Source organism: Mirounga leonina, unplaced genomic scaffold (genome assembly GCF_011800145.1).
Source record: "Mirounga leonina isolate KUSES-001 unplaced genomic scaffold, KU_Mleo_1.0 Mir_154, whole genome shotgun sequence".
Lineage (NCBI taxonomy): Eukaryota > Metazoa > Chordata > Mammalia > Carnivora > Phocidae > Mirounga > Mirounga leonina.
The window spans coordinates 4,235,978-4,251,443 of NW_023270389.1; the positions used below are offsets into that span (position 1 = coordinate 4,235,978).

The window sequence follows — 15,466 nt, forward strand, 5'->3', positions numbered from 1 at the left end:
TGCTATACAGTAGAATGGAACCAAAAATAACCTACAAGTCCATCCTGGTGTGGGAATTTTCCACCTTGGGAAATTTTATCAAGCTATACACTTGTGATCTGTGCCTTTTTTTATATGTATGTTATTGTAGGGGAGGCAAAATAATTTTCCCTCTATGCTTCTAGGTTCTTGGCTGAGACCCCCTGTAATAAAAGACAGATTAATGGGAGAAAAAACAAATAGAAACTTAATAACATGTGTTCTTCCTGTCTATGTGGAAGACAGACAGGAAAACTGAGAAACTCTCCAAAATGGCCCAAGCCATCAATTTAAATACCTAGGCCAGCTAAAGACAAAGGAAGGCCTTGGGGGTGGGGAGTCACCAGGAAAACACAGTGAATAAGAGTGAGGTTGTTCAGCACATCATCCTGACCTTCTCCACTGATCAGAGGGTCTAGAGATTGAGTCATCCCCATCTTCCTCGTACAGAGAGGGAGACACCCTTATGAATGGAGATTCCCCTCATAAATGCAAATGTCTCTTACAATAGGGTCACTTCTACTCCATTTTCGAAGTGTCTCCTATGTTTGCTGTTTTCTTAGAAATAACCAGCTCAAAAGAGTCAATATGCCAAAGAGGTGTGCTTTGAGGTGGCATATTCTGTTCTCCTTCATTATAGTTTGATCTAAAAACAAAAGAGACTCTAGCCAAATTTCAACATTAAAGAGTAAGCACAAGCCTTACACACACACACACACACACACACACACACACACATTTGGGAGAAATCACCCTCCTGTCAAGAAGTTCATTGTGCTGCAATGTCCGTGGGGGAAATTCACCAATCTGTGTCCTGCCTTTTATTGTGGTAATGAGCATTTGAAATACTTCTGTCTCTGAAAAATTGAGAGATTTGTAATGGTGTGCAATTGGCAAATCTGCAATAGGCAGATTTCTCCTGAAGCTACCTGATCCCCCTACAGTCTACCCCACTTACTCTTATAATTTTTTTCTTTATTTTTATTGAAGTACCATTAACATAGAGTGTTATTAGTTTCAGGTGTACGATATGATGATTCAACAATTCCATGCATTATTCAGTGCACATCAAGATAAGCATGCTCTTCATCCCCTTTATCTGCCCTACTCATGTTGCCAGGTAAACCAGGGTAACCCCAGGCCCTGGGACCTTGACCCAGCCAGACCCCAAGGAGTCTCAGAAATTCTTTGTCTTATCAGGAGAATGAATTCAAGAACAGACACACAGCACAGTGGACAAGTTACCTAAGCAGGAAAGTTTATTAAAGGTAAAAGTATACTCTCGAGATAGGAGAGCGGCCAAGCTTGAGAGAAAGAGAGAGAGAGTGCTGTATGCCCTGGGGGTTGGGTTTCTATCTTTTATTGATAGTTGTTAACTAGGAGGCAGAATATTTATTACTTGGGGCAGGAAGCAAGATTTCAAGTTTTTTCTTCCTTATTTGGTCAGGGGTTTCCTGACATGGCATCTGCCATCTTGGGCCTATCTGGTTTGATCCGGCTTCTTGTGGAGGGCTGCCAGGACAGGCCTCTGACCTTCCCAATAGCTGGCCAGGACTTCCTTGTTGCAGACCTGCAGGTCTCCTGTTAGAACCTAACTAACTGCCTACTCCAACATTTATTCTTAATATTTTTTTAAGATTTTATTTATTTATTTGTCAGAGAGAGAAAGAGCACAAGCAGGGGGAGGGGTAGAAGGAGAAGCAGACTCCCTGCTGAGCAAGGACCTCAATGTGGGACTCCAGCCCAGGACCCTGGGATCATGACCTGAGCCAAAGGCTGACACTGAACCAACTAAGACACCCAGGCATCCCTTCTTAATATTTTTTTAAACTTCCATTTCCCTACCTGCCTTATTCCCAGAAGCATCATGCAGAATCCATTGCGGACTCCAGCCACTCCCTCCCTTCTGTAAGGAGCAAGTTTACAGTCACGCACAGCAGACCATCCCATGAGCAAAATTATGGGCTCACAACATCCCATTCTTTATGCATCTCTCCATCCTCAGCTGCATCTGAACCATTTCTTCCCTGCTGCTGCCTTCTCTAAAATTAATTAATTCATCAAATATTTATTGAGAACATACTATGAGTCATCGTAGAAACTGGGAATACAATAGGCAATAATGTCCCTGCTCTCGTGGAATTTGCAGTCTAGTGGGAGAGGAAACAATATTGAAACCCGCACCTCTAATTTTTTTCAAGTAGTGATATCTGCCTAGAAACTAAGAACAGATCAAGAAAACAAATGATATGGAACCTACCATGTGAGGATCTGGAGAAAGAGCACATGCCAGCTCCTTGTGGAAACATATCACACGTGTGTAAATTTGCCGTAATTGAAGTCCCAGGTGACCGAGACCGCGTCTGTGTGTGTGGTTCTGTCACTCTTGTTTCTGTGGCTTTCCTGCTTATCCCATGCATCTGAAGCGAGTGCCCACCACACCACAGGTATTTGGCCCCTGTTTGTGGAGGAAATGAACAGGCAAAATGGCAGGAGGGAGACAGGACCGAGGGGGCACAAGTCAGAAAACACAGAGCCCTGAGGGCCAGGGAGCACATTCCGGTGGATTCTAGGGGCTCAGGAACCCTGTGCAGGCTGTTCGGTAGGAGGGGGTGGCTCTCCTTTATGTTTGGGACGGTCCTTCTCTCTGCTTAATGGCAAAAGGGAAGCCTGTGTAGAGATGCTTCCTGTTTGAGCCTGACCTCCCAGCAAAGGGTCGGTGATGCTGTAGGCAGTGCCTTTGCTCTAGGGTCCAGCGGTGACCCCCCCATGCCCTCCAGCCCAGCACCCCCCCGACCACCACCTGTCCTCAGATTAGAGTGTCCAGACCCAAAGTGACAGGCTCCATGGCAAGCTGACATATCACCCTCGGAGCTAGAGACTCCCTTCTTCTGGATCTATTCATGGCCGGATCCCTTCAACCTACTGGGTCTCTGATCCAAAGTCTGGGTCTTTGAAATCCACAATTGTGATCAAACTAACAATACTATTAGCAAATCATAGATAACGTGCCTTGAGCACTAGCTATGGGCCAGTAAATGAGTCCCTACAGTATCCCCATTTTATTTTTTGTTAAGATTTTATTTATTTATTTATTTATTTATTTATTTTAGGGGGGAAGGGCCGAGGGAGAGGGGGAGATCGCAAACAGACTCCCTGCTGACCACAGAGCCCAACACAGGGCTCAATCTCACCACCTTGAGATCATAACCTGAGCTGAAATCAAGAGTCGGATGCTTAACCACCTGAGCCACCCAGGCTCATCATTCCCATTTTAAAGATGAAGAAATCTGGAGAATACACCATTTTAAATAACTTACCCGAGGTCACATGCCACTAAAAGATGGAACCAGGATCTGAGCTCAGGGGGTCTGTTGTCTTAGACCCTGGGTGAGAGGGGTGGGGCCTTCAAGAAACTGCAGTGGGCCATACAAATGTATAGAGTAGACCTTCAATAGTCCATCTTTGACCCTGAACATAAGTAAAACATATTGAGAGGAACAGTACCAAGTTCTGCCTATCAGTGCTTAGTGCCCACAGTACAAAGCCCAAAGATTCCAGGCACCAGGACTCCGTTTTTTTTTGAGACGAACCTGGCCCAGCCCCTGAGGAACATCTCAATTTCCAGAGTTGGAACTCTTGGGTGAGCCTGCACTGGCTCCATCTGTAGGCCCCAACCCCTGTGACAGGCTGCCCACCATTCTGTTACTGCTCTAACAGGCCTGGAGTCCTGCCAGCCCCCTTCCTGCCACTTTAGGTGGAGAAAGTCCAGACCTCTCAATGAAGGAGCGTCTTTCTCTCCTTGTGGCGTTTAGAGCTCTGAGGGGACAACCCATTTCCTCTCCTGCACGTTCTAAAGGAAATGAGAAATAGAGATAGGACTCAAATAAGGATCACAGCACCAGCCTTGTCTTGAGGCGGGCCAAGAATGCAGCTGGGATCCAAAGTAAGAAAGGCCTTCCTGAAACCCCTCTCCCCCAGATCTAAGCTCCGAGACAGCTCAGCAAGAAGAGCCTCTATTTACTTCTCACCTGGTGGAGAGGGAAGGGTCCCAGAGCCCCAGGGAAAGCTGTCATGGGCATATGACACTTGACCTTGAACTGTGGACCAGTGGATGTCAGACTTGGGAGAGCTATCAGCACAAGCCCCACCTCTTCCCAAAAGGAGGAGCCTGTCAGAAGCAGATGGAAGCTTCCCCTGCCTAGGACCCTCTCCAAAAGAATCCATGACCTGGTCTTGCTGGATCCAGCTGCTATTATGTCCTCTCCAGCATTCCTTACTCCACTGATAGAGAAATGAAGACACAGATGACTGAATAAGTGCACCTATGAGAGTCTGGGACAATTGGTGGAAACTGGGGGAGGTGGTGGGCACTTGGACGGGGAGCTGCAGGCTATCGGGGCGGGTGCTGCATGACCGGGACCTCCTCCCATGAAAAGGAGTCCCCAGGTGGCCGGCTGAGGTTGTCAGGGTCTAACTGTGGCCAGGTCAGCAGGCAGGGGCTCGAGAACTCACCCTTCACGCTAGCCTTGAGCAGCAGGACGACGGAAAAGTACTAAGACATGAAAGAACAGTATTTCAGGCATGCAAAAGATTTATTTCAAAAAGATTAATGACAGGAACATTTAGAAAATCTGATGCAGCATGATGCTCTCAAGCAAACTGAAGGAAATAGGGACTTGGTGAAACGTGAGCGTTGAAAGAACATACTAAATCCAAGAAGGAATTCCAGACAGGCTCAAAACGTGCTGTGGGATTTTCAGTGACATTAGAAATAGGAAGGATCCCAGTATGCCAAACAGAAAAACGAATCAGTGATGCGGAGGAAAGCCTTAAAAAAGTGAAAGCTCACATTATAAGGACAAGGCACACAGGTAAGAGTGCTCTGCGTGATGGTAAACAAGGAGGAGAAGTAATGGAAATATCACACAATGAGAACTGGTGGTCCTGAAGAAAAAATAGAACAAATGAAACAGAAACAACAACAAAACATTTCTTTTTAGATTTTTAAATCTTCAAATTGAAAGGATTAAAGAATTAAAGATCATTCTAACTTATAATGACCACATCCTAATGGATGGTGGGTCAGAATGCTGGAAAAACTCTCCCCTGGATTATGCAGATAATTCTTTAAAGCACAATCAAAAGGGGTGGGTTTCCCTTTAAAGGGAAATGCAAATGTTAGCAGGGCTGCAGGTAAACACAGGCAGTCTTCCAGGAGAAAAAAAAAAAAAAAGTTGGCTCAGTTGCTCCTAAACATACTAAAAATGCATGGCTCTCTACCTTGACCAAATACTGGAATCCCTTTGATGCTTGGGTCCCACTCCCAAAAATCAGATTTAATTGGCCTTGGGTGTGGCCTGGTAATTCTATGAAAAGCCCCTCTTCCCTGCACTGTCCCTTGTGCGGAGGGAAACAGGGAAGAGAAGGCAGGGGGAAATACGGTCCCCCAACGCCCCAGAGCCATATGTGTAGGAAAGCGACGCCTCAGAGCCAGGGACAGGGCAATGTAAGGTGTGACCCCCCCCTCCCCACCCCGCCAAGGAGGCAACTTCAGCACAGACAAAAGGGGCTCAGGACCACAGCTGGTTCTTGAGGAACACTTCACCTCGTGTTGAATACTTCAAGTTCTGCCAGTTCAGGATGTTAGGGCTGAAGACCCCACCAATGTGGACGGTGCTGATATCATGTGGTGACAACACGTAGTCCCACATGTTCACGTCTCCGATGTCTCCCACCAAGGACTGGTTGGTATCAAAGCCCCCACCGAATGAATCCTGCTCCTGCCCTAGGATGATGCTTGCCCCTGCCCCCACAGAGTACCCCTTCTTCAGACTCATCCTCACCATGGGTTTCCCATCCACCCAGAGCTCTGTAATCCCCGTGCTGGACTCCCAGGTAACACAGAAGTGCCTTGGTGTGTAAAAGGTCTCAGGAACCTTGAAGTAGATGTCAGATCCACCCACGGATACGCTGTATAAGCCAATCTTTTCCCTGAAGAGAAGGATCTCATTGTGCTGAGCCCTGGTGGCATAAGAGAAGAGGCTATAAGGGCGGGACAAGGCGGTGTAGGCTCGTAGGCACACGGTGAAAGCACTCAGCGGCTTCTGCACCGGAGGAAACAGGGTCACAAAGGATGTATCTGATTCTCTGGGGAACACAAAGGCCTTTCTGTACGTGCCTGTCAGATAGAAAACAGAGAGAGAAAGTGTCAGCAGCTGAGTTATGTTAAAAAAAAAAAAAATTCAGATGAGTACATTTAAAGATCTAGTTGGCTTTAGTCACTGATTCATGAATCAGGAGGCACCGCATCTAGCCGATAGAAAGGAGCTCTGAGGAGCCGTGTCACAGAAGGTTCGGGAAGAAAACGTCTCTAGCAAAGAGGAGATTATTTCAGGCAGTCACCTTCCTATGGGGGAAGGGAGGATTGCTCTCAGGAGGACGACCTCACTAGCGCTGAGTAGGTGATTCCAGATTGACTGGATAAAGGTTACACTCCAAGGGGAGGCTGGCCCTGCAGTCAGGTTAGGTGTTAAGTCTTGGTTTGCTGATGTGGGGCTTAACCCAGGTGATTCCACTGGGGCCAGTGGTCTCTTTTTTAACAGTTTGTCAGGCCACGAAGATGTATTCTCTCTGTATGTATGGATAGAACAGATTTAGAAACCAGATCGCCCTCATCCCCAGACCACCACCTCTCCCCTATGCTGGGCATTTTCCCTGTGGCTTTGCACAATCTAGCCCAGAGACAAGAACTCAGTGACCATCTGAAGCAAGCGCCTACCTCCTTGGAAAAAAGCACCACTGAGGTTAACGATGACCAGGAAACACAGCAACAACTTATCCATGTTTCCTCCCTGTGGTCAATGTATGCAGAATCTGGTTATCGTCCTGGAAAGAAGATCAGCGGCTGAGATCCCCATCTTGGGTCTGTTCCCCCTTGACCTTTTATGGGCTACAGTCAGCACGACTCAGCTGATGGGTAAATGATTTTCCAAAATCTCCCTGTGAAGCCATGAATCAAAGCTCGAAGAGCAAATAAACCAAGAGAAATCACAAAATGAGAGATCAATGTGGGTTATTTATTAAAGACTCCGCAGTGCCTGCTGGTGTTCCAACAACCTGTGTGGCGGTGCTTGGCAAATACACCAGTCACAGTCTGGAAATCCAGTCTCGGGAAGTGCTCTAAAATATCAGTAGTGGCCGGGGGGGCAGAGGACGCTCTACTCACAAAGACAACCACGACATTACTTAGGAGAGAGAAATTAGAAAATTGGGGCATGGTGAAGGAAACCATATGTATCTACATCCACTCCATAGAGCGGATAGCCACTTACAATGCGGGCTGTGACTTTTATGTTACAACTTGTAAAAATGCTTATGAGACTATAAAGAGAACAAATAACATACATTTGTTCATACACTATTTTTTTTAAAGAGTAACTTGCTTGAAAAAAAAAATCTGTAAGGAATACCCCCCAACGATGAGTGTTCTTAACATAGTAATGAAATTATGAGGGGCTTTTTCCCTCACTAACAACATTTCTGTAAGGTGGTTACATGACTTCTAAAACGAAGTGTGTGTGTGTGTGCATTTAATGAAGAAGCAAGGAAAGGGAGACTGGAGATCAGTAGCTCTTGAAGCTCCGAAACTACTCTTTCATTTTATCAACAGGATACCCAGTCTGACTGTGGCTATTTAGCTTTACTCGCAAAAAACCTAGAACGGAGAACAAGATCAGTTTGACATCCTGATTTTGTATTTTGCAGTACATACATTTCTATATAAAACATTATAGTTTCATGTGAAAAGACTCTTGAGCTTATTCGTCATGGTCTCATCATGACTTTTCCCGTGGATATTCAATGAAAAATTGGTAATAAGGGTTATTTTTCAATCGACTGGAAGAACCAACTATCATGTGGGTAGCTTAGTCCAAACATACAAAGTAATGGGACTGTTACAAATGGTTAGTACATTTCTGGAAAACTTTGTTTTTGTTTTTATTTTTTAATGATCTGTAGTTAAGGGGCACCTGGGTGGCTCAGTAGGTTGAGTGTCTGCCTTTGGCTCAGGTCATGGTCCCAGGGTCCTGGGATCGAGCCCCGCGTCGGGCTCCCTGCTCAGAGGGGAGTCTTCTTCTCCCTCTCATTCTCCCCTTGCTACTCCCCCTGCTAGTGCACTCGCTCTCATTCTCTCTCTCTCAAACAAATAAATAATTTTTTAAAAAATAATATGCAGTTAAATTTGCTTTCAAATGACCCTCTCCCAAAATTTTTGCATCTTATTTTTAAAATATAAGATTGGCTTCAAAAGATTTTCTTATTTTAACCATTTGCCCAATGAAAGATAGATGCATAATTTGAACAGAAAAATACATATAATAGGTAAGAGATTGGGACCCAGAAGGAAGAAGTGTTTTCCCTGTGCTCAAACTGCCTTCTTGTTAGCATTGGGCTCCCTGGGTGAGTCCAGAGAATGCAAGTACCAGTAGGATGGGTGGATGTTATGGAAATATATGGATTTCAAGGAGCCCAGCACATTGTCAGAAAGATCTCCAAAATGGATATTCTGAACAAGGCTTAACAATGAAAGACAGTGAGATAGAGAGACATGGAGATAGGGAGAGGGTGGGCTAACGCAATGAAAGAGAAGAGAAAGAACAAGGAAGAGGGACTCTAAGCCCTCTGCAGTGAGTGTTTCACAATCAGCTCCTGGTTCCAGTAACCTGCTGGAGAGCATGGTGACCGCTCACCGGGTCTGACCGCGGCCATGAACCTCATCAGGGGAGAGGTTCGGTAAGTCTGCGTACCGCGCGACCCTTACTCCAGCCTCAGATGTGTTTGCTTGGAAGCTCTCTGCTCCCTTTCTCCTACAGTTCACAGCGCTCCAATAAAAATCCTGAAGGATCTCAGCCTTTCCCCACACCTTGGCACCTCGGTTTCTCCCTGATTTCAAGCTCCAGTGGATGAGACAAACACCTCAAACTGCAGCGATCCAAAGTATCAATTGTGGGAAAAGAAGAACATTCTAAGACAAACAGAATGTTGGTTATCACAATGCAAGTCTATTGAATAAATAAAAATTTGTTGGATGGTAAACATAGGGCTATCATTTTATTTAATCCTGGAGCAGCTAGATGCTAGACTCCAGGGCCTGAATAACGTATTTGGTGTGCTCTCCCAGTTCAAACAGAAGCCACTGTAATGTGAGGGAAAGAGGAAGCAAGGGGCACAACAGGCAGAAGAGCCACACAATCAGAGACAACAGCTGTCTTCCCGAAGCTATCGCTCAGCCTAGAACCGGGGTTCCCCAGCCCCGACTGGTAGAGACCAGCTGCACGTTGCAGTCCCTGAAGGAGCTTTAAAAATTCTGGGTCTCACCACTAGACTTCTGCTGTAGCCAACTATGGTGTGGCCCAGGCAACTGGATTGTTAAAATCTCCCAGGACATTACAATACAAGCATCTCAAGTTGAGAATCACTGGCCTCGAGGATTTTTCATATGCTTCCATGCCCTGGGTAAAGGCTTCCCAGGATATGAGATTATGTCCACCAGCATACATGGCAGAGAAGGTGGGGGTTTCCAAGTCACAGAACCTTGACAAGGTGCCATGGGCTTGCTCTGCCTAATGTCTGTGTTGATTCTGAGGCAGAGCAGAATCTTTATGCGCAAGCCATTCTCCTACACGTGCAACAACAAAATGAAAGCCAGGGAGATTGCCAGGACCCCAGAAATGGTAGCCAACAGCCTGGATGCATGGAGAGACTTCCCCACGAGGAAGCATGCCCACATCCTTACCCTCTTTCCTCCACCAGCCGCGTGAGAGTGGAGGATAAGCCTATGCTGCCAGGAGCAGTTTAGAAGCACGGCCCCCGCAGCAGACCGCCTAGGTTCCATCCCAGCTCTGGGCAAGTTAATTAACTTCTTCGGACCGCAGTTTCTTATCTGTTAAATGAGGACTATAAAATAGTATTACCTCATAGCACTGTCATGGAACAAATAAATATACGTAAAGGACTTCAAACGGCGCCCAGAACGTGGTAAGCAGTCCTCAAAAGACATTTTTAAGATTCTGCCCTGAATGATTAAGCAATTATCATCCCGGGAGTGGGAGTTTATGAGATCGCTCATCTGAGTGTATGAAAGGATGTGGGGTAGAGGAGGTCTCACTGAATGGGTCCTCAGAGAATGCACCAGAGGTAGGCTAAGGGATAACCTGAGTCAAGATGTGCTAGATCCTTCTTTAAAGATGACCACCTGCCTTTAAGCTTACTGGGAGCCAGTCATGTTCCCCAAATAAGACATCTGAGCCACCAGGAAGACACTAAAGTGAGGGTTCCAAAAACATATTGGGCAACTGAGCTTACGAATTGTAGATTCCTGGGATCTAACTCTGGAGCATCTAATCCAGTAAGTTGGCGTCAATGAATCTACACGCATAATGAATACCCCAGGTGGTGATGATGCCTGTAGTCCACAGGCCACAACCTAGCCAGGCCATCCAGGAAACTTGAGCTAGGAGTCTATATTTACTGAAGGAGAAGGCTCACAAGCACACATAGGCCACCTCCTGGTGCAGGAGAAATGACAAGGTGCATGGATGCGACAGAGGCGGGGAACTGCAGGAAAGAAATCCCACCTCCGAGACTAGAAGTTGCTTATCTCAGATAAAGCTCTTCAGAAATCAAAGCAATACTTCTGGAATTCTATGGATCAGAAATCTATACTGGAGACGCTTGATTTGGGTATTTGTATTGTTGTTGCCACTGTTATTGTTGGTGTTTTAAGGATCTGGAGTCAGTTGCTATTTTTGTCAACCCTTGCACATCAAACCAGGAAGAGTTAAAAGCATGGGGGGGGAAATCACATACTTAGCATCCAAATTGCTTTGTCACCTGGGACTCCAAATCCATTTCTCAGGCCCCAGCCCCATTTCTGAGGCAGCCTGCAGTCCCTCCTCCAGGCCCTGGATAGACCTCGGAGATGGGTCCTCATCCACTCATCTGGCTGAAGGCCATGCAAGGCTTGTCACCATGACCAATGGCCTACTATTTCTGCTGGACACGGGGAGATTTTTGGTACCTGATCTGCATGTCCATGGGTGCTCACACTGGGATCAGGCCTGGCCCTGTCTCTTGTCAACATGGCTACTTTCAGTCCCCAAAGTGTCCTATCAGGTAGCAGCCTCCAGCATCTCCTTATGATTTTACATTTATAATCTCTGACATATGTGATTGAGCTACCCCCTCTTCTTTGGCCTGGAAAGGTGCTGCAATATCTCTTCAGGGGCTGGACTACTGCTTCTGTGGGACCTAAGCTCCTTCCCATGGATAGAATTATATAAATCTATTCTCCTTATCCCACCCTTTTGAAAGAAAAATGTTTATTGTTTACTATGCACGGGCCCTTTGTATAGTTTACTTCCTTTTTCTCATAGAAGGCCCTCTATGATAGTTTTATTGCAGGATTTAGGTATCATTTGGCCCTCTGTCCTTTTAACTTCAGCCTTAATGCCTGATTCCACGACTGGACAAACTGGATGCATGATTCCTACTATAAAGGAAAACCAGTGCTGATGACGTGGCTTTATTAACATCAACGAGAAGTGGCCTCAGTGGACAATTAATCTTACTTTCCATTTACTGTGAAGAATTGTTTAGAACCAACTCACCCAAACTAAAATCACCCTTTTGGCAGATGTCACCCAACATTTAATTGGATTATGTCTGACAACTCCATACAGCGTCTCCAGTATAGATTTCTGATCCATAGAATTCCAGAAGTATTGCTTTGATTTCTGAAGAGCTTCATCTGAGATAAATGTGTACAAATGTGTCAGTCACCTTGGGATATATTTTCTACCAAAATTACATGGATGTATCTACCAGTGAGCTAAATTGTTTAAATTTAAACATTCCAGGAAAGCTTTATTGAGAATTTTTAATGTTCACTAAATGCAAGTATCAGCTGTAAAAATTTTCCTAGCTAAAATTATTAGGGCCAGAGGCTGTCCACTAAACTATGTGTAGTAAAGTAACAGTAATTGAATTCTGAGGAAAATATTAGCTCAGCCCCCGTCCCTGGAGAGTTGGGATGGTCTTCTATAATTAAGACATATCTCCTGACTGGATTCTTTAACTAGAAAAAAGTGTCAACCCTCTCTTCTGCTTAGCTGAATGTCAGGGTATATGGATCTGCCCTAATTGGACAACAGAGAATATTTGCACTCACATTTTTGCCCAAGAATATATCCTTAACTTGTATGCTTCCAAATAGTTATCAAAAGTCAATTAGGGGACTCAGTATTCATAAATAATTACCTGAAAGATTTGCTGTTCATCCTCCTAATATCCTGAACCTAATCTTTAGCAAAACCTTTGATTGCTGTCACCTCAGACTAATTCCACCACACTATATTTTGATGGTATATAATGAACCTATGTTCAGGGATATACAGCAAAACAGCCTAATGATAATAACAGCAGAAACTGTTTGGAGAGCTTTCTCCATGCCAAGCACTACATGAAGTGCTCTCTATGCGTGATCTTGTTGATTCTTATGACAACCCTTGGAGCTACTAACTTTTGAAGGGGAGCCGAATAAGCCACCCCAAAATATGCCACTTTGGCATAGCGATTATTTTGAATTAAAGTTACTTAAGAAAGAGCCAATGCAAGAAGGACACTCCGAACCTCCTCTGTCCCTCTGAAAGCAGGAAATAAGTCTTCCTTGTGAAAGGTACCCTCCCTGCACCAGGAAAGTAGAGGCATCCTTATTACCAGAGGTAGAAAATTTAGGGCTAAGAAGACTGTATAAACAAGCCTGTTACTTCCTCACTAATTTGCTATCCAAAGTCCAGATGCCTTTTCTCATCAATTCTTCATGAATTTTTTGTTTCCTTGGCTAACAAAATTTTTTGTTTCCTTCTTTGAGTCTCATATTTTTATAGGAACCCATTGTATGAAACTAAACTTGTTTTCCTCTTGTTAATCCGTCTTATGTCACTTTAATTATTAGGCCAGCCAAAGAACCTAGAATAGAAGAAGGAAAAAGTTTTCCTTCCCTACAGTTTTGATGCCCATCGTGGGGCTCTCCACTGGCTGACACTCTTGCTCCGGGGCCATGCAGCTGGGGGATCCTAGGGACTCTGACAGGAGCCAGCAGAAAGTAAGAATTCTTAACCACGTCAGTCTCCTGGGTCTCTGCCTGCAGGGTCTGCTGGGAGCAAGAGTAGAGAGAGTCTTTTTCTTTTCTAAATTTAGATTAGCAGGAGAAAATTTTTGTGTAAACTAATTTCTTGGGTATAGCCATTATGGTAAAGATTTGTTATGAGTACTCCTGTTTGCTCTTGACCCCTTTCCTCCCAGAGATGGTCACTGTTTTCCTTTTTCTATGTCTTCTGTGTCATTTGTGATGAGGAGGGAAACCATGGGGTAGAACACAGACAGAGGCCCTATGAGCCTGCTGCTCAAGCCAGCCTCACAGACTGGTGGGTTCATGGTTCTCACCAGACTGGCATCTGTTTAGACAAATTTTGCTGTGGGTCCCCTGTGTGAAAACCACACGAGGTTCATCTTGTTCTATGTCCTCGGAGGTTGGCTTTGTGACCAGGGATAATATTCTCTCTGGTTTCCACCAGCTGGAAGGTATCCCTTCCAGCGTGCGTGTGTCTAGCAGCACTCTCTATGTCCTCCCATGTTAGCTTGCAGGGGCATTTGTCACAAGGGCTCCAATCCATGAGGGGCCTTTGTCATCTCAACCTTCATTGTCTTGTTAGTGCTGGAGAGATCCCATTTCAGTAGCACCTGCCTGGTGTCGCAGATCAGCAAGTCCAGGACTGCAGGCAGGTCATGTTTTTGGGAAACTGGAGACACCATTTTCATTACACAATTCCTACAACATATGACCATGAAGGGTTTTGGGTTTTTTTTTTAAGATTTTATTTATTTATGAGAGAGAGAGCATGAACAAGCGGGGGTGGGGGCAGGGGCAGAGGGAGCAGAGGGAGAGGGAGAAACAGACTCCCCCTGAGCAGGGAACCCTACTCAGGGCTCGAGATCACGACCTGAGCCAAAGCAGATGCTTAACCAACTGAGCCACCCAAGTGCCCCAAGGGTTTTGTTTTCTTAGGCTAAGTCTGGGAATAAATTTTCTGGATCTTGTAAGGGTTGTATCTTTTGCACCCTCATTTGGTGGATTTTGTGTGTGTGTGTATGCATCTCTTTTGCATCCTTGGTTAAGCCATTAAGGCTAATTGGTTTGAGCCACTATTGAGATTAATATAAGATCCTACTCGGCAAGCCTGGGTGGCTCAGTTGGTTAAGCGTCTGCCTTCACAGCTCAGGTCATGATCCTGGAGTCCTGGGATGGAGCCCCACATCGAGCCCCAGATCAGTCTCCCTGCTCAGTGGAGAGTCTGCTTCTCCCTCTGCCCCTCACACTGCTCTTATGCTCTCTTTCACTCTCTCTTTCTCTCAATAAATAAATAAAAGCTTTAAATATATATATAAACATATATATGATCCTACTCATCAATTGCCAAGGGATCCTTTGAATTGGAAAACGTCTATATTTGAAAAAAAAAATCAGAGCGTTCTAATCCTAAACAAACAGTCTTATTGCTACTTATGGAAAGACCAAATTAAAAAGTAGATACAAACAAGAATAACCGCTAGTTTTAGGAACTCCTGTAAGAAGATGAAAGAACAGAAATTAGACTTAGAACAAAAATTAAAGCCCACATCTGACATCAATTCCCCTTCCTAAAATCCAGCTGCATCTCCTCAGCAAATTTCTTTAACTCCCCCAAACTCCTCCACTTTCCCCAGAAAATCCCCTAAATACCTGCCACCTGTTTTAGCTTCCATTTCCCTACAAGATTTACAGACAGCACTCTGGCCTGTTCTCTAGGCTCAGGGTATACAGGTTACTCATGTAAGTGCTGAAACCCAGAAAGTGAATTTCACAGACGCACCTGGGACAGAGAGTAAGGCTCGCTTTGCTGGGCTCCATCGTCTGCTCTTTCAGCTTCAGGCCTTTCTGTGCAACATTCTTTGTGGATACATCCTGGACCCACCCCCCGCAACCCACCACCACCACAAAGAATTCATGTCCTCTGGATAGCAACAGATCTTCTAAGTTACAATGCCCTTTAACTTCCACTTTCAGAAGACCCTGACAAATTTAGGGAGGAATTAAAAAGATTAGTGTCCATTCACCACACCACTCATGAGGACCTTGATTGGCTGCTAAGATATTCTCCCACCATAATTGTAGTGTGGTTAACAGACAAGCCAAGGGCCCCCTGGGGACAAACGCCTCTCACAAGGGAAAGAGATGGCCAGCATTTCTCCCAGGCCCTCCTACAAATGATCAAGAAATGGATTAACTGGAGGCCAATGTCCAGGGGCTGATAGAAGCAATAGTAGAGTCTTTCCCCCGTATGGC

General features: G+C 45.2%; 1 protein-coding gene across 1 annotated transcript; it reads right to left on the bottom strand.

The window, feature by feature from the left end:
* Nucleotides 1-5,124: 5,124 nt before the first annotated feature.
* LOC118013629 (C-reactive protein-like) lies at nt 5,125-6,936 on the bottom strand. The gene is made up of 2 exons (XM_035009489.1): nt 6,800-6,936; nt 5,125-6,199 (listed from the first exon to the last, which is right to left on the bottom strand). Exons 1-2 carry the CDS (start codon nt 6,861-6,863, stop codon nt 5,592-5,594), a joined length of 672 nt encoding a protein of 223 aa, XP_034865380.1. The 5' UTR covers nt 6,864-6,936; the 3' UTR covers nt 5,125-5,591.
* Nucleotides 6,937-15,466: the final 8,530 nt, after the last annotated feature.